Source organism: Nicotiana attenuata, unplaced genomic scaffold (genome assembly GCF_001879085.1).
Source record: "Nicotiana attenuata strain UT unplaced genomic scaffold, NIATTr2, whole genome shotgun sequence".
NCBI lineage: Eukaryota > Viridiplantae > Streptophyta > Magnoliopsida > Solanales > Solanaceae > Nicotiana > Nicotiana attenuata.
In genome coordinates this window covers 20480-39209 of record NW_017672944.1, presented here as the reverse complement: position 1 = coordinate 39209, position 18730 = coordinate 20480, and the positions used below count along the sequence as shown (strand labels likewise).

The 18730-nt window shown below is 39.6% G+C and overlaps 1 protein-coding gene across 1 annotated transcript; it reads left to right on the top strand.

Annotated features, from left to right (window-relative positions):
• Positions 1 to 3265: 3265 nt before the first annotated feature.
• On the top strand, positions 3266 to 5326 carry LOC109215001 (UPF0548 protein At2g17695). Its single transcript, XM_019378998.1, has 5 exons — positions 3266 to 3459; positions 3588 to 3681; positions 3773 to 3949; positions 4052 to 4250; positions 4870 to 5326. Exons 2-5 carry the CDS (start codon positions 3623 to 3625, stop codon positions 5047 to 5049), a joined length of 615 nt encoding a protein of 204 aa, XP_019234543.1. The 5' UTR covers positions 3266 to 3459; positions 3588 to 3622; the 3' UTR covers positions 5050 to 5326.
• The last annotated feature ends 13404 nt before the right edge of the window (positions 5327 to 18730 follow it).

Genomic DNA, 18730 nt, shown 5'->3' with positions numbered 1-18730 from the left:
GGTACAGACTACTATACCTGCAAAGTTCACAGCTCCATTGGTGGAATTGCCAGCATTCATATGTTCTGCTCCATTCCCAGCGTGGAAGTGTTGCAACAGGCTCATGATGTCCATATTGCTCTTTTGACAGGCTGATATTTTGATCTTCATCCAAGCCAGTGGCTTCCTCTACCTTGTTACAAGGTGTGTCATTGTGAACATTGGCCGCCACCCTTTTTCCTCTATTGAAATTCTGACCTCGATTAAAACCTTGGCCCTGATTAAAGCCTTGATTAGGATTGTGATTCTGATTGCATGAGTGCCCAGAATTATCAGGATAGCTATGTAATTTGTAACACTTGTCTTAATGTGACCGGGCTTTTTGCAGTAGTCACACATGGGTCTTCCCCTACCATAGCCACTGTAACTACCACTGTTAGGTGAGTAATTGGTCCTATAGGCATTTGACCTAGAACCGGTGGCATTCAGTGATGTGGAGTCGATAAACAATGGAGTATTTGGCTTGATTTCTCTCTACTTCTCGTCTTGTATCAGCAAAGAAAAGGCTAGGGCCAAAAGTAGGCAATGGATACATCATCAGGATGCTTCCTCGAATCACAGTGTATGTCCCATTCAAACCCATAAGGAACTGAATTAGTCGCCTATCTTGTTCGGCTTTGTAGAGGTTTTCCTTGGCAGCACAAGTACAGTTTCAGCTGCACTGGGATCTCTTGCTCAAAGTACTCAATTCCTCCCAAAGCTTTTTCAGTTTAGTGTAGTAGCTGGTGATATCAAGGGTCCCCTGGGATGTATCATTGATTTCCTTCTGAATTTGATATAATCTAGCTCCATTTGTTTGCTCGTATCGATACTCTAACTCAATCCATAACTCCACAGCATCATTTGCGTATTCAACACTATCCGCAATTTTTTTCGAGAGAGAATTGAGGATCCAGGAGGTTACCATATCATCACATCACTCCCACTGACGGAATGTGGGCGACTAGGGATCTGGGCGCTTGCATTCACCATTTATGAACCCTAGTTTATTTTTGACTGAGAGTCCTCGCAATACACTACGCCTCCATGATCGATAGCCAACTTCGCTGAAAGGAATTGACACAAGCATAGCACCAGGGTTGTCTGACGGGTGTAGGTACAAAGGATCGCATCAATTCCAGAATTTCCTTGAATTCCTACATTCACTGCTATAGTATCTATGTCGTTCAAATCGTTTACAACCATGAGAAGTTGAAGCTAGCTATGCTAGTATTTCAGAAGAAGCCTTTGATTATGCACTCAAATTAGGGCAAATCGAACAGACTTCAGAGATCGAACAAAAATAAGGCTAAATCAAAGAAACGATGAACTGAAGATAGGGGTGGGCATTCTGTACTTCAGTTCAGTATTTAAGAATTTCGGTTCGGTATTTCGGTATTCGGTTTATCAATTGTGTATACCAAGTACCGTACCAAAATATTTCGGCACGGTTCGGTATTTCTTATTTTGGTTCAGTACGGTTTCGGTTTAAACCAAATCTTTACTATCTCCAAGTTTTGTTTGAAGAGATCTCTGATTCAACTATTCAAAGATAATCAACCAGCCAATACAATATCACCAGAAGACGATTCGACATGTTGATAAAGTATCTTTTATGCCAATGAAGTAGCTAATTCTGAAGTAGAGAAGCCACTGAGGCTTAGTAAATTGTGGGGTGTACTTCCATAAACTTTGTAGTTCATACAATTCGTTGATATCATACAAAATAAAAGTGCATTTGGTTCTGATACAAATATTCTTTGGATGCAGAAGTTTATGTACAAGAAAGGTTGACATTTTCTCAGTTCATAAAAATATATCTAAGGTCACTAGCAAGAATAACCATGCATTACCTTAAGGAACCAATATTTTGCTGAAAAAGATATAATGGTATGCACTATGGTATTATTGGAAAGAGTTCATAGCAGGGGATGCATTCCACAACCAGTTATATAGGGAGAAGACAAGAATTCACCTTTTCGAATCCCGGCTTTTACATAGTTCTCAGAGAAGAATATTTTGGACAGTGAAATTTGCATTGAACAATCAGGAGAACCAACTGAGAGCCTTAGATTCTTACTTCAAGAAGCTCCATAATGGCACAGGAGCTTCATCTTCGAATGAGATAGAAGAACTAACTGGTAAAGATCATCAACTTAAAGTAGAGAAGTCATTGAAATCTTTAAATGATTTTAGTGGAAAAGCTAATGGAGGTAAGAATGCAATACCGTATTTCGGTATTTCGGCATATATACCGAAATATCAAAAACCCGTTACCGTATACCGAACCGAATTACCGAAATACCAAAATTTCTGTACCGAAATAAACCGAAATACCGAAACACCAAATTAATTCGTTTCGGTTCGGAATTCGGTGTTTCGGATTTTATGCCCACCACTAACTGAAGAGAGTAATATAACAAGAGAGATGATCGTAGTGGGATGACCAGGCTCTGATACCATGTAAAACTCAGGTGCTCACCTCAATCAAGCTCGAGGTGAGCTACAATAGAGGTCGGAGAGAGACAGAGTTTCTTGACGAAGAGAGAGAAGAGAGAAGAATCTAGAATTGGCCAACCGACCTTTCTTACATCTGTAACGTCAATATATACAAAATATCCTAACTGAAATGAATTAACAAAAATAGCCTATCTAACAAATTAACTAACTAGCCACTTTACAAGTATGTAGTCACTTTTGTAAAATTAGCCATCTCAACAAATTTCTTCATCAATTAGTTTTCACTTTTATGATTTTGCAACATATAATGTTCTATTAAATTAACAGCTATTTCAACTTTCTCAAATCGAACACAATATTTCCAATTGAATAAAATTGGAGACATTCATGGACTAACCTGAATTCATGTCCGATAAATATACAAATACAGTAATCTTATTAGATAACTAATGAAACAAATAAGTATAGAAGTACAACAATAACAAATTCAATGAATTTTCACAAATGAAGTCTGTGAAGCATAGACAAATTCAGGATTTGAACATTATGGGTTCAGATTCACAATTCTACCATATCTCATTTAATTTAATGGGTTTAAAATGTATTATTTATATATATATATATATATATATATATATAATAATTTTATGGGCGAAAATATAGGGTATGAGCGAAAACTGTGAATTATGATATGCATATCTTAACCCTAGCGTGACAGGATAAAGAAACAGTTTCATTAGTTCCCACGGCTAGAGAAATAAATATTGTAGTAGTAGATTTAAGAAATTAGAAAAGAAAATCATTGTTTGTAATCTGTATTTTTTTTTTCTTTTTAAGTTTCAAAACGCAAAAATTAGGAAAGAAAAATCTCCCTAATCAGAATTCCCAATCTGGAACACAACGTCACAATCCCAGTTCCAAGTTTTATCTGCTCACTGTCACTATCATCTCACCACCGGTGCCGGAATCTCACGCTATCCGGTAAGTTTTCGGCGATCTCATACTCAAAATCTCCTTTGTTCCTTTTCATCCTCTCATTTTGTTGATAAATAAATGCTTTCTGTATTCCTGTTTCAAGGTTTTTGATGCTCGTATTTTTTCTTTAGCAGAAAATTAAGTGAATTGCTTACACATTTAAGTACTGATGGTATTTCTTTGCTGGAGTCGTCCATCTCATGAAGAGCAGAAAGCATGTATCAACAAGTAACGAATGCCCAGAATTTTTTGTTATTTATTTCCCTTTGTATTGCTTTAATTGTCGACATTATTGTTGAGCATTTCATCTGTGTAACAGGTCTGGTTCCTTTAACTATGATAATAAATTCAGAGGAGCTACAGAAAAACCTGCTATTCAACTTAAGCAAGACAAGGAGCTTGCAAAAGATGGTTTCTCTGTTAATTATGCACGTGTTTTAGTGGGTTCAGGCGTCGAGACTTTTGAGAAGGGAAAGACTGCTCTTCAAAGTTGGAGGTATGTAAATTCAATTAGGTGTCTTTATGTCCACGAACACTAAAATGCAATCAATGCTCATAGAAAGGAAAATTCTGATTATGTAACAAACCAACTTTGCAGGCACTTTGGGTTGAATTGGGCTTTTGTTGATCCAAAAGCTCCAATTCAAAGTGGGACAAAGTTCTGTGTTTGTGTGAAGGAGTTGTTCCCGTGGCTTATGATGCCTTTACAGGTGGTTTATGTCAATGAGAATAAGAACTTGAAAAAGGGGGTGGCCTCATTTAGTTTTGGCAGTGGAACTCTGCAAGGACATTTACTGGTCAGTTTACTCTCCTAGTTGCAATTGTCTGCTGTTGCAATATACCTTTCGATTGTTTTGGTTTTTTATCTATGATATAATTAGTTTCGTGTCACTCTGAATCTGGATAATCGCTCTAGCTATAGTTGCAAAACAAACATTAAGGAATTAAGATTCCGTTTCAATAATATGCTGCTAAGTGTCCCATTGCAAAAGGTTAACGTGAAGGGGGCATAGTGTCTAAACCCTCAGGGATTGGCCTGGTGGCAATAGACTTGAGCCTTGGGGTTTGCTCCCTTTCAAGGTCTCAAGTTCGAAACCCACTGGGTGCAAACAATTTCTGAGGGCCATCGGACTGGGTAAAACCTGAATTAACCGTGGTGCACTTCCGGAAAACTCCTTGCCGAGGGCCTGTGCACCCCCGGGATTAGTCGGGGCTCTTAGAGACTCGGACACCCGGTGCAAATAAAAAAAAAAAAAAAGGGGGCATAGTGTCTAACATACTGTCATGTTTATTAGAAACAATAATTTTATATTCTTTTTAAAGATTTATGTTTATCATCACATCTTACTATCATTCTCCTTTATATTGTGGTAACTACACAATAGACGCTGTTTGTGATACCTCTTATTTGAGCAGGCTGGTGAAGAACGTTTTTCCATAGCATTGGACGAGAACAACCAAGTTTGGTATGAAATACTTTCCTTCTCAAAGCCTGCACATTTGCTGTCACTTTTTGGATACCCATATGTACTACTCAGGCAAAAGTACTTTGCTCATCATTCGGGTAGTGCAGTGAGGAAACATCTATCAGCTTAAAATATGTATAGTGCACTGAGGAAACATAGCTTAAAATATGTGGGACTATAGCTGCCAGTTCCCATTATAGATAGAAAGCTCTAGTTGTAAAAGATTCCCTTCCATAATTGTATTGGTTTTTGATCTCATGTTTTTTGCATGATATGCCACCTTGTTGCCGATACTCATTAGCTGGATAATGATTTTGACAAAATTAAGGGAATGCGTAGAAGAAAATCTACGCATAAGGACCTTGTAATGAGTACCGTTTCAGGATAAGGTCATTCGATTCCGTGTATATTTCTCTACTGTTTCCCTCTTCCTTGAATAGCTGTTATTGTTGTTTTGCCAGACATACAGAACGGGAATGTGAGTTCATCAGTCACTTGACAGTTAATTACAGTCAAATCCCATCCCTAGGCCACTCACACACCTTCCTCTCTCCATTATCTCACAATCCGGATTCTAGTGGAAGATGTATACTCTTGTTGCTACCATGTTCAGGGGTTTATACAATTGTACCCATCATGCACCTTACTTGAGCTTTTCTTCAGCTAGCTTAGGTTTTATACTTCAAAGATCCAATGGAGGTTTCACATGTCCAACTCCGGCTTTTAGGAAGAAGAGAATAATACCAAAGTGGTGGAACTGTGATTTCTTTGAGGTGGGGGGAGGGGGAGGGAGTGAGAGGAGGAGTTACACGGAAAAAGTAAAGGAAATCTTCACAAAAAAGGATTAGGGGGAGAACTTATTTATTTGTGAAAGTAAAGTCTGAAAATGTTGAACCGCTGCTATTAGCTCCCATCGTTGGTGGAAGGTGATATTTTGAGTCAAATTAAGAGAAGTCATTGGAACTCTTTTTATTCTAAGAATTATTTTTTCTTGAAACGTATTGGTGTATAATTTTTAGGTAAAAAGTGGTAAAATAAATGTAAATATAATGAGCTGTATACCTAATTGATAGCTGAACCTAGAGGGAGAGAAAGGCAGGAATGAGTGGAGAGACCTCTGCGCCCAAAATGATTCAGTGGGGGCTATACTTGTGTGTCTGAGGTATGGAGGAAGAAGCAGTATGATGTGATTAGGTTCTTGCTTAGAGTAAAGTGCTGAGTATCGCAGCTCCCACCCATTGTACATGTTACCAGACCTACAAAGCCAAACAAGGCGTTGTGATCTGCCATGTTGGTTGTAGAGATCGTGGAAGGAAGAGGCTTGTTCCCGAGGGTATTGTTTATGGTAAACCCACCAACCAGGTTGTCACCCAATTGAAGTTCTAATGCGGAGCAAGCTCTCTGTTCTTGATCGGATCTGCAACTTTTGCTGTTAAAAGATAAAAGGGTGTGCGAAAGAAGGGACATCAGCAGCACAAATCAGGTCCTTAAAGAGGACAACCTGAAATACTAACCAAACTCTGTCGGCTGCTACCATTGATCAGCTTGGCATTTTTGAGCAATTGTCATTGCTTAATTTTGCCTTCTCTGTTGTTGCCCTTTTCAGTCTTTTTCTGCACAAGTCCTGCTGTTTACTTTGCTGGATAGCAAGCAGCATATTCCAACCCTGGATAGTCTGATACACACTACTATTATCCTATCAAGTAATTGTTTCATTATAAAATGCATGTACACGCCTTCCGCCTAAATTATTAAGTTCTAAAAATTCCATGTCTCGAAAAGAACATTCTTAATGTTGAATACTCCACTAATTTATAATTTGATCATGCAACTTAATTCTATGAAAGTTAAATTTCAAAACCTCACGACTTAAGTATATATGTTACTTATTTTGGCACTTAACGCACTGCACAAACTTTACTATATTTGAACAGTTGAACAAAAATCTGATGCTTAATCTTAGATGTTTCTGTAACCTTATGTTTTGTTCCACATTGTTTATACCTATGTTTAACTCCTCTTTGAGTTAACATTTTGCGTTGTGTGCATCTCATCTACTAGCAAAGTAACATGAAGTGAATAGCAAGATCAGACGTTGTTGCCAATTAAAGGCGAAATCCAGGACATTAAGGCATTGTGTGGAGCAGGGGCGGATTTAGGGCGGCTCAAGGGTGTTCACCCGAACCCCCTTCGCCGAAAAATTACACTGTGTATATAAGGTAGAATATGACTTTTACCTCTATATATTATGTTTTGAATCCCCTTCACATAGCTCAAAAGCATGGCTTAGTGGTCAAGGGGTTCAGAACCATTATGAGGTTCATTGGTTCAAATCCCACTAGCTACAATCTCTTTAATTGTTAACTTATTCCATTTTCGAACCCCCTTAGCAGAAGTTCTGCCTCCTCCACTAGTGTGGAGTCTCCCTACATCCATTATTTATATCTGATAATGAGTTTAGATATATTTGGATCCAAATATATATTTTAAAAAGCTCTTTATATATACGTACATCTCGGGTCAAAATCTGTATACAGCCACCACAGTCTCCAATTCACAACTTTGTTCTGGTAAACAGCTCTCCACATGATTCCACTAGCCGTTTCCTGCTATTGAAATTGCCCGGGTTATCCTCCGTGGGAGGTGAAATTTCTGTTGCAGCAGACGATGAGTTAAAAAGAAGTGTCCTTCCTTCAATGTCAACGGCACAAAATTGTCCCTGGAAGTCGATAACATCATGCCAATCACCTACCATGTTGTTGCTTTCGGTCCACCCTGTCCCGATTTATAATAATAGAGTTGGTAGTCATCATCAATAGCCTGTGCTGTGAATTATCCGCAACACGTTCATCCCGCTTTCTTTTGTAGGGAATACACTTTGCATAATTCAGTAACTCGGAGACTCCACAAATTCAATACTCCAACTGCTCGACTAAGATGATTTTTTTTTTTGTTTTTGAACGGATTAAGGGAAAGAATAGTCTCAAAGGCGAAGCTTGTCGCCAGACAATGGTTTACTAAGCTTGACGAGGAAGCTTCGTTTAAATCCCTTCATTATTGACAAGTTCCATAAATCCTCCGGAATCTGGACAAGGTAGACGGTTTTTTCGACCAAGCTGGGCTTCTTCCGGTTTTTGCGGGTAGAAAGGGTCAGGAAGAGTAGGCAAAGAAGGAAGGGGAGGTTCGCAGAGTGGAGGAGTAGATGATCGCCACAAAGAGCAAATCGAGCGATCGATCTCATTCTCCGCTACTTTCTCTGCAATATCACTCCATAATTCGGGAGGACGATCTAGCCATTGGACTTTTCTGTGTTCCATCTTTGCTGGTATTCGCCACCTTGCCCTAGTCCGTATTGTATATTTTGCAGTTCCCAACTTTATGAGGGCAGCCATATAATTCTCCTACCTTTGGTAGAATTCCCTTCTTTGTAAATTGGGGCATTTGCATCTATACCCGCTTTTTAGGTAACGTTTTAACTTGTGCCTGCTTTGCAAAAAAATTGCAAGCGTACCCACATTTTCGCGTAACTTCAGCATACGGGGCTGAAGTAACAAAGGCAATCACACAAAACTTTAGCATTCTAGTAGACGGGCCTGGGCCTGAAGTAGCAAAGTGTGCTGAAGTTTACTTCAGCAGAAGATGCTGAAGTTATTTAGTTCATTTATAAAAACTTCAGCACTAAATAAGCTGAAGTTTTTTGTCCTGGATAAGCTTTTTCAAAACTTTCAGTAGAAGATGCTGAAGTTATTAGTTCATTGTAAAACTTCACCATGAATAAGCTGAAGTTGTTTTGTTCTGATTCATTAGTTTTGTCATAAAGCTTTTTCAAAAATTTCACCAGAAGAACTTCAGCACTATATAAGCTGAAAGTTTTGAAAAAGCTTCTAACATAACTAAATAATAATCAGATTGCCAACAATATCTAAATCATAAATTTTTGGAAACATAATCGTGAAAAGAACAGAATTATCATGAAAAGAATCACCAAGTGTGACCTTAAAACTCCCGTACGTGAAAATATATCACAAATTATTGTCTACTAACTTACGTTATTATTTATAATTTATTTTTTAATAATTCCATTGATAAACATACTTATTTGGCAATCATCCCATGAACTGAAGTTTTATAGCAGCACCAACAACAGCAGAAGAAAGAAGAAGAAAATGAAGGAGGAGAAGGAGGAGGAAAAAGGGGGCTGAAGTTGTTTAAAAAGTGGGTACAAGGTAAAACTTTTTAAAAAAAATAGGTATAGGTTAAATGATGGTCGCCCCGTGCAATTTTTACTTGCAAATTACATCCAAACTAAAAATATGTCTTTTAGAATCATTTGTTGATACTCATTTCTTTTAGTAATCAAAATTACTTTGATAATCAACACATATTCGATATACATAAATATAAATATTATGAATAAGTACCTTTCGCCACAATATATACGGCCAAGTAGTCATCCAGCCAGCATATGTACACACTGGAAAGTTTCCCTTTCTCCATGTAACGAGCAGTTGCGTACGCAAGATTTTTTGTAGTGTCATATTTTTTTTATAGGTAAATAAAGAAGTGAATAAATGAATAACTACTATAACTCATATAAAAAAAAATACAAAATTCAAAACATTACTATAAATCTCTACAACGAGTTTTTATTTTTTTAAATGTGTCAACAATAGTGTCATTAGAAATAGTACTAAATATGTCATTTTCCCAAAATGATTTGATTATGTTTATTATCAGCTTGACTAACAAATGGAGTCTAGCTCAAGCGATTTTTGTTGCTCCTTAATTTTGTTAAGAGGTAAGTGGTTCAAGCTTCACTAATACAAATTATATTATAATAAATAAAGTCTCCAAAATGATAAAACATAAGCGAGCAAGTATTCGAACTCATGACATCTGCTGCCATGCATTTATATGCGCTTAACCAACAGATCAGTGAGGATTTTATTTTAAGTGGTGTCACCTGTTAATTTTTGTACGAAATAATTTGGTATTGCTTATGTTTATATATGTACATTTAATAAAAATACCTTAACACCCCCCAAAATTTGATAACGGTTTATTAGTTACAGCCTTAAACTATTGGAGGTCTTAATTACCCCCTTCAACTTGGCATTTTAAGAGCCATTACCCCCATGGACGCTATGTGGCAAAGAGTGTGAGTGCACTCGCCTGCCACGTGTATTTTTCTGTATATGTGGCATTTTTTTAAAACTAAAATATATTTTTACCTTTTTAAGTATGTTACTTTTTTGGATAAATTTTTCGAATACAATTTATAATAAAACTTGGATAGAATTAGATTAATTAGGCTAATTTTTTTATTTGGCTANGTAATTAGATTAATTAGGCTTAATTTTTTATTTGGCTAAAAATAATAAAGTTTTAGTTAATCTTTTTTTGAATTTGATCTGAAAATAAAGATTTACTTGAAATAAATAGTCATGTGTATTTTTTATAACTTTTTAGTTGCCTAGACTATTTATTCAATTGACTAGTTATAACATATACTCATGATAGTTATCTCATACTTTTTTATTATTATTTTTTCTTCTTGTAATCCTTTTGTCATATCAAGGGTTTACATTTGTACTTACAATTATCAAATTTTCAGATGAATATAATGGGAATGAGGTAATTAGGCAATTCGACATAAATACTTTATTTAGAGGTCCATTAGTTCTTGTCAGAAGATGTCCATAGGTTTAAACAGAAATTTCAAAATAACTAAACCAATTAATTTGAAATCTCTAAGAAAACAAACCAAACTGAGATTATTTGGTTTGGTATTTCATAATCGAAAAGTTGAACCGGAGTTTTCATAATTCAATTCGAAGTGCCTGATGTCAGAAGAAACGAAAAGTCATGTATTTTTTTTATAACTTTTTAGATGCCTTGACTATTTATTTCAATTGTATAAATCTTTATTTTCAGGTCATTTCAAAAAAAGATTAACTAAAACTTTATTATTTTTAGCCAAATAAAAATATTTAGCCTAAATAATGTAGTTCTATCCAAGTTTTATTATAAATTGTATTCGAAAAAAATTATCCAAAAAAGTAACATACTTAAAAAGGTAAAAATATATTTTATTTTTTTAAAAAAATGCCACATATACAGAAAAATTCACATGGCAGGCGAGTGTGATAACTAGAGATTTTGACGTATTTTATACTCCTTCTGGCTTATGCTTTGATTAAATATTCATACAAAATAGTCCCAAAAGGCTCACAAGTTGTGCTTGATTGCAGGTTTGATCAACAAAGTGACAAAATATCAAAGATCGGCTCAAAAGGAGCGAAACTTGCACAAGTGCCAAAAACAAGGCAGGCTCATGCAGAACAGGCCCAGTGCGGCCGCACACCACTTTGTGCGGTCCGCACTGGGAGATTCAGAGAAGGAAATTTCAGGCTTCAAGGCAGTGCGGCCGCACAAGGCAACGCGACTGCAGTCCATTCTCTGCGGTCCGCGGTGCCAAGATTCAGAGAGGTTGAATTTTTGAGTTTTGAGTCACCGCGGTCCGCGGTCAACTTTGTGCGGACCGTGCTAGAAGCCTCCGCGACCGCGGTCCATTCTGTGTGGTCCGCGGAGCCCAAGTTTAGAGAGATCAATTTTTGAAGGCCAAAGCCCAGTGCGGACCGCGGTCCATTTTGTGCGGTCTGCACTAACCCCCAGGGGCATTTTTGTCCAGATTTTTCAGCTTAGTATAAATAGATTTTTTTTTCATTTTTAGGGTATCAGATATTGTAATACGTAAGCTGCGCTCGTGAGACGACTTTTCTAAGCCATTTTGGGCATTTTTACTTACTTATTATCATTGAATCTTTTTATTTAGCTTAGCAAGTAATTAATATGAGTTTATCTTCTTCTATTTCTTATTTTTCTTCTTTGAATATGAGTAGCTAGACCCATTAGCTAGGGTTGTGGCTCAACCCTAGTGTGGGTAATTGATGGGTCTTGTGTTCTAGGGCTAAATTGATTATGGGTGTTTGTTATTTGGGTCAATTTCATGGTTAGTTTCTGAATTAGTGGTTGCAAACACTAGTTTGTGCTTAGTTTACTAGGGTTCTTCTTGAGAAAGAGAACCTAAGTCTCCGAAATTGACCCAACAAGGAATTGGGGTGTACTCAAGAAATTGATAGCCCCAATTAAAGGGTTAAACCTCGAGAGAGTAATACCCGACTTGAACCTTTGTTGCTTATGCAAATTAGCATACCCAATTGGTCTTGAGAAAGTCAATTGGGCAAAATCACTTGAACCACCGAGAGGTGTAGAGCGGGTAAATTAGTGCAACGGTTATATCATATTCCCCAAATATGTCAAAGATGCCTTAGACTCAAGTACCCGTCGATTGACCACCTAGGCGGAAGTCACTACCCTAGTGCCTTTTAAACCATTAGATACAACTTGCAATATTTAACTCTTAGTTTAATTTACAATTTCTAGTTTGTTAAAAGTAGAATTCTAAAGAAAACCCCAAAAATGAATAGAAGACCAATTAAGAGCACATACGCAATCCTAAACTAGATAGATAGTCGATTCCAATTCTAGCTCTCTGTGGATATCGACCCCGACCCAAAATCAGGTAAAAGCTATTGCGGCCCTCTCTTACTACTTATTAGTAGCGTGGAGTTGGAAGTGATCACTTTTTGGCGCCGTTGCCGGGGAGCTAACAGTTTTGGCTATCTATTTAGTTAGTTTTGTGTATTGTTCTTCTTTCCTTTTTTGTTACTAATTTGTGTGTGTCAATACTTCAGGTACCAAATGGCTTTAAATGCTAATGACCCTCTTGGAAACGTGATTGCGGGGGAGGATGTTGATGATATTGGAGAGGATGAGGTTCCTGCTGAACCAAGACGAGGCCGCCAGGCCAATGCTAATGAAAATGTTCCAAACCCTCCTCCGCCACCTCTAAGAGCGGTTCCTCGGGTGCTCCCAAATTAAGGCTATGCAAGTGCAATTGTCCCACCCCGAATCCGAGCGGGCAATTTTCAAATAACCAATGTGATGTTGACCTTACTTGAGCAGCATGGGTATTTCACGGGCGCTGCGGATCAAAATGCATACAAACATCTCAAGGGGTTCGTGGATACATGTTGGGGGAGTAAGCAGACTAATGTGTCCGAGGATGCTCTTAGATTGAGACTTTTCACATTCTCACTTCGGGGGAAAGCATTGGATTGGATCGAGAGACTCTCCAACCATTCCATCACAACTTGGGATGAGTTGGCGGATAAGTTTATTGCTAAATTCTTCTCACCCGGGCACATGTCGGCACTTCGAGATGAGATATTGGCCTTCAAGCAAGAGCCCACAGAACCTTTACATGAGATTTGGGAGCGGTATAGAACAATGGTGAAGGAATTCCCCAATAATGCCATGACGGAGAATATGTTGCAACAAACTTTCTACCGGGCATCAATACTACAAATCAATGCATAGTGAACCAATTGGCCGGGGGTAATGTTATGAAGTTGACGTATGATGAAGCTTGTGCCATTCTTGATGAGATGGCGGATACATCCTCCGCATGGCAAAGTAGGGCCAATGTTCCTCAGGTGACCCTACGGTTATTCATTTGCACAAGGAATTACATGACCATGGGCAAGCTATAGCGGAGTTGACAACTACTATGAACCAATTGGCTAAGGCACAGTTGCAATAAGTCCAAAATCCTCGCCAAGTGAATGCCATGAAGGGTGTTAATATGCTAGTGAATCAGAGAAGGCGAAGAAGGCAACAAAACCAAGAGAATTCTGAACAATTTGATGATGCATGTGATGGTTTTCAAAATGATGGTTATGATGAGCAAAATGAAGAGGTTCAATATGTGAACAATTTTCAAGGCCAAAGAGGCAACTCTTCTAACCAACAACAACAATGGAGGTCCCAAGGTAATTGGGGCAATCAACAACAAGGCAACAATAATTGGAACAATCACCAACAAGGGAACAACAGTTGGGGAAATAATAATCAAAACTCGAATTGGGGAAATAAAAACAACAATCGGAACAATCAAGGAAACTGGGGGTACAACAACAATCAGGGTGGATGGAACAACAATCAAGGCAATCAGGGGCAAGGCTTTCAAAGGCCCCCAATGTACCAACAACCGAACAATCCACCCCCATTTCCTTCCCAAGGTCCGAGTTCTTCTAGCAATGATATGGGTAGAATTGAAATGATGTTCGAACAAATGATGAAGAAGAATGCGGATTCGGATGCTCAATTTTCTTCTCACAGCACTTCCATTAGAAATTTGGAGGTGCAATTAGGCCAGATCTCTCAGTCATTGAATACTCGCCCGAAGGGTGCTCTACCAAGTGATACGGTAGTGAACCCAAAGGGTGGGAACAATCATGTCATGGCGGTTACAACAAGAAGTGGGTGAGGCGGTGATGTGAATGCCTCGAAACAAAAGCAAGTTGTGGATGATGATGTTGAGTTGCAAGAAGATGAAGTTCCCTTGGTAGTTTAAGATGTGGTTGATGACAATGTGAACAATGAAGTGAGGATTGACATTAATGAGGCCGAGGTGGGAACTCAAGATGCCGTGAACCCGTCTAGGGAACACGTGATTGACATGCCGGAGTCGGTTGTGCCAAAAGCCAAGGCTTCTTTGCCAAGGCCACCTCCACCTTATCCTCAAAGGCTCGCAAAGCAAAGACATGATAATCAGTTCAAAAAGTTCATTGATATGATGAAGAGCTTGTCCATCAATGTGCCCTTGGTGGAGGACCTTGAACAAATGCCGGGCTATGCAAAGTTCATGAAAGACTTGGTCACAAAGAAGCGTTCTATGGATTGTGAGACTATCAAGATGACCCACCAAGTCAGTCCTATAGTACATTCAATGGCTCCCAAGTTGGAGGATCCCGGTGCTTTCACTATCCCTTGCACTATCGGTAGTGCGGATTTCGCCAAGGCTTTATGTGATCTAGGGGCGAGTATCAGCTTGATGCCCTACTCAGTTTTCAAGACCTTGGGAATTGGGCCACCTAGACCAACTTCCATGAGATTACAAATGGCGGATAGATCAATGAAGTGACCTTTAGGTATTGTGGATGATGTGCTTGTCCGGGTAGACAAATTTATCTTGCCAGCGGACTTTGTGATATTGGATTGCGAGGTGGACTATGACGTCCCAATCATATTAGGGAGACCTTTCCTTGCTACGGGGAAGGCTCTAGTGGACGTGGAAGCAGGGGAACTCACTTTCCGAGTGGGTGATAAAAATGTGGTATTCTAAGTATGCAAATCGATGAAGCAGCCCAATTGTACCAAAGTGTGCTCATTTGTGGATTTAGTCACCGCTGTGATTATTGATGATACAAGTGCTTTGATTAATGTGGAGGACCCGTTGAAGGCTGTGTTGTTAAACCTTGAGGTAGATGATGATGTGGGCCGAGTGGAGTGTGTAAAAGCCTTGCATGGAATGGGGTCCTATTCTTATGAGCCGATAAAGCTATCCTTGGACCTCGAAAATAGAAAGACTCCTCCAACTAAGCCATCAATAGAGGAACCACCGATGTTGGAGCTGAAGCCATTGCCTCCACACCTAGGTATGAGTTCTTGGGCCCTTGTTCTACTTTACCCGTTATTCTTTCCTCGTGCCTCACTAACTTGCAGGTAGACGCCACTTTGGCGGTTCTCAAAAGGAGGAAGAAAGCAATTGGATGGACATTGGCCGATATTCGGGGAATAAGCCCCACATTCTGCATGCACAAAATCATTTTGGAGGATGATGCAAAACCCTCATTGGACCATCAAAGAAGATTGAACGAGGCAATGAAAGAGGTGGTGAAGAAAGAAGTGATAAAATAGTTGGATGCCGGGGTTGTATACCCTATCTCCGATAGCTCATGGACTTCTCCGGTGCAATGTGTGCCGAAGAAGGGTGGGATGACTGTGGTGACAAATGAAAATAATGAACTTATTCCCACTCGGACAGTTACCGGATGTAAGGTATGCATGGACTACCGGAAACTGAACAAGGTGACCCGCAAGGATCATTTCCCTTTGCCATTCCTTGACCAAATGCTTGATCGCCTTGCGGGGCGTGCCTTCTATTGCTTTTTGGATGGTTACTCGGGGTATAATCAAATCTTAAACGCTCCGGAGGACCAAGAGAAGACCACCTTTACTTGTCCATATGGCACCTTTGCTTTCTCTCGGATGCCGTTCGGGTTGTGCAATGCTCCGACGACATTCCAACGATGCATGATGGCTATTTTTACCGATATGGTGGAAGATATTTTGGAGGTCTTTATGGATGATTTTGGTGTGGTTGGTGATTCATTTGAAGAGTGTTTGGGAAATTTGGATAGAGTCTTGGCCCGATGTGAAGACACAAATCTCGTTCTTAACTGGGAAAAATGCCACTTCATGGTTGAAGAGGGCATAGTGTTGGGCCATAAAATTTCAAAACATGGGATTGAAGTTGACAAGCCAAGATAGATGTGATTTCAAGGCTTCCTCCCCCACTTCTGTCAAAGGGGTGAGGAGTTTTCTTGGGCACGCGGGGTTTTATCGGCGGTTTATAAAAGATTTTTCGAAGGTGGTAAACCCCTTGTGCAAGCTACTAGAAAAGGATGCCAAGTTTATATTTGATGAAGGATGTATGCAAGCATTTGAGCTTCTCAAGCTTAAGTTGACCACTACCCCTATCATTACCGCACCAAATTGGAGCTCACCTTTCGAGCTCATGTACGACGCAAGTGACATTGCGGTTGGGGCTGTTTTGGGTCAAAAGGTTAACAAAATATTTCACCCGGTGTACTACGCAAGCAAGACCATGAATGAGGCTCAAAGGAACTACACGGTCACCGAGAAAGAATTGTTGGCCAAGTATTTGCAATGTAAAAGTTTTGGCCGTATCTTATGGGGGCTAAGGTCATAGTGCACACCGATCATGCCGCCCTTGGGTACTTGATAACAAAGAAAGACTCCAAGGCAAGGTTGATGAGATGGGTGTTACTACTCCAAGAATTTGATCTAGAAATTATTGACCGAAAAGGTAGTGAGAACCAAGTGGCGTACACTTGTCCCGTTTGGAGGAGGAGGGGAGGCCTTGTGATGGCCTAGAGATCAATGATTCATTTCCCGACGAACAACTCCTTGCGGTGTCAATGAATGATATGCCATGGTTTGCCGATATTGTTAATTACCTTGTAACCGGAATAATACCGTGTGAGCTCTCTTCCAACCAAAGGAAGAAGCTCAAGCGGGATAGTTTGGATTTCTATTGGGATGAGCCGTACTTGTTCAATATTTGCACGGATGGTGTGATATGAAGGTGTGTCCCGGAGGAAGAGCAATTGAGTATTTTGGAGGCTTGTCATTCCTCTCCCTATGGTGGCCATCATGGCGGGGCGAGGACGGCTTCTAAAGTTCTTAGTTGTGGGTTTTATTGGCCAAATTTTTTCAAAGATGCGGGTGATTTTGTGAAGTGATGCAACGAGTGCCAAAGAGCGGGTGGAATTTCGAAGAAAGATGAGATGCCTCTCAATACCATCCTTGAGGTTGATATTTTTGATGTATGGGGAATTGATTTCATGGGCCTGTTTGTTAGCTCTTGTGGGAACACTTACATTCTCGTGGCGGTGGACTATGTTTCAAAGTGGGTTGAAGCCGTGGCTTTACCCAACAATGAGGCCCGAAGTGTGGTTGCATTTCTCAAGAAGAGCATTTTTACAAGGTTTGGTACTCCTAGGGCAATTATAAGTGATGGGGGGGGGGGTCTCATTTTTGCAATAGGCTTTCGACACTTTGCTTTCAAAGTATGGTGTCAATCACAAGGTTTCTACCCCCTATCATCCTTAAGCAAGTGGTCAAGTGGAAGTCTCCAACAGGGAAATCAAAAGCATATTGTCAAAGACGGTCAATGCAAATAGGACCGATTGGTCGAAGAAGTTGGATGACACTCTATGGGCTTATAGGACGGCATTCAATACTCCTATTGGTATGTCTCCGTACCGGTTGATGTTTGGGAAAGCTTGCCATCTTCCGGTTGAGTTAGAGCACAAGGCCATATGGGCTTTGAGGAAGCTAAATTTGGAATGGGATGTTGCAGCCAATCTTTGTGTGGAGCAACTCAATGAACTTGATGAATTCAGATTCCATGCCTACTCCAGTTCGTCCTTGTATAAGGACAAGATGAAGTACCTTCATGATAAATATGCTGGTGGAAAGGAGTTCAAAGTAGGTGATTTGGTTCTCTTGTTCAACTCCCGGTTACGTCTGTTTCCAGGAAAGCTTAAATCAAAATGGAGTGGACCATTTGAAGTTGTGTTGGTGACCCCTTTTGGTGCTCTTGATTTGAAAAACAAAAATGGTGAAGTCTTTAGAGTGAATGGGCTACCGGGTTTATCGTTAGGAAAAATTGNACCGGGTTTATCTTGGAAAAATTGATGACAGCCACATGGTGACACTTATTCATTTCAAATGATGTGATGGTAACCCGTATCGTGCCACAGCGTTAAATCAGGCGCTTCTTGGGAGGCAACCCATGTGTTTTTTTTCTTGTTTTCTTTGATTTTCTTTGTAGTATAGGATTGATTTTTGGGCTAACTGGCTGTGAGATGTTACAGGATTGAGTTGATGCAGTGCAGGACATAATTGAAAAAATGCACATGTCTCTGAAGTTTCCAGTGCGGCCGCACTACCATTTTGTGCGGACCGCACTGGTAAAGGGTGATGAAAGTACTCTCTGAAGTTTGCCATCGCGATCGCGGTTGATTTGGTGCGGTCCGCAGTGGGCCACCGCGACCGCGGTCCATTTTGTGTGGACCGCAGTGGGTTACTGAGTTGAG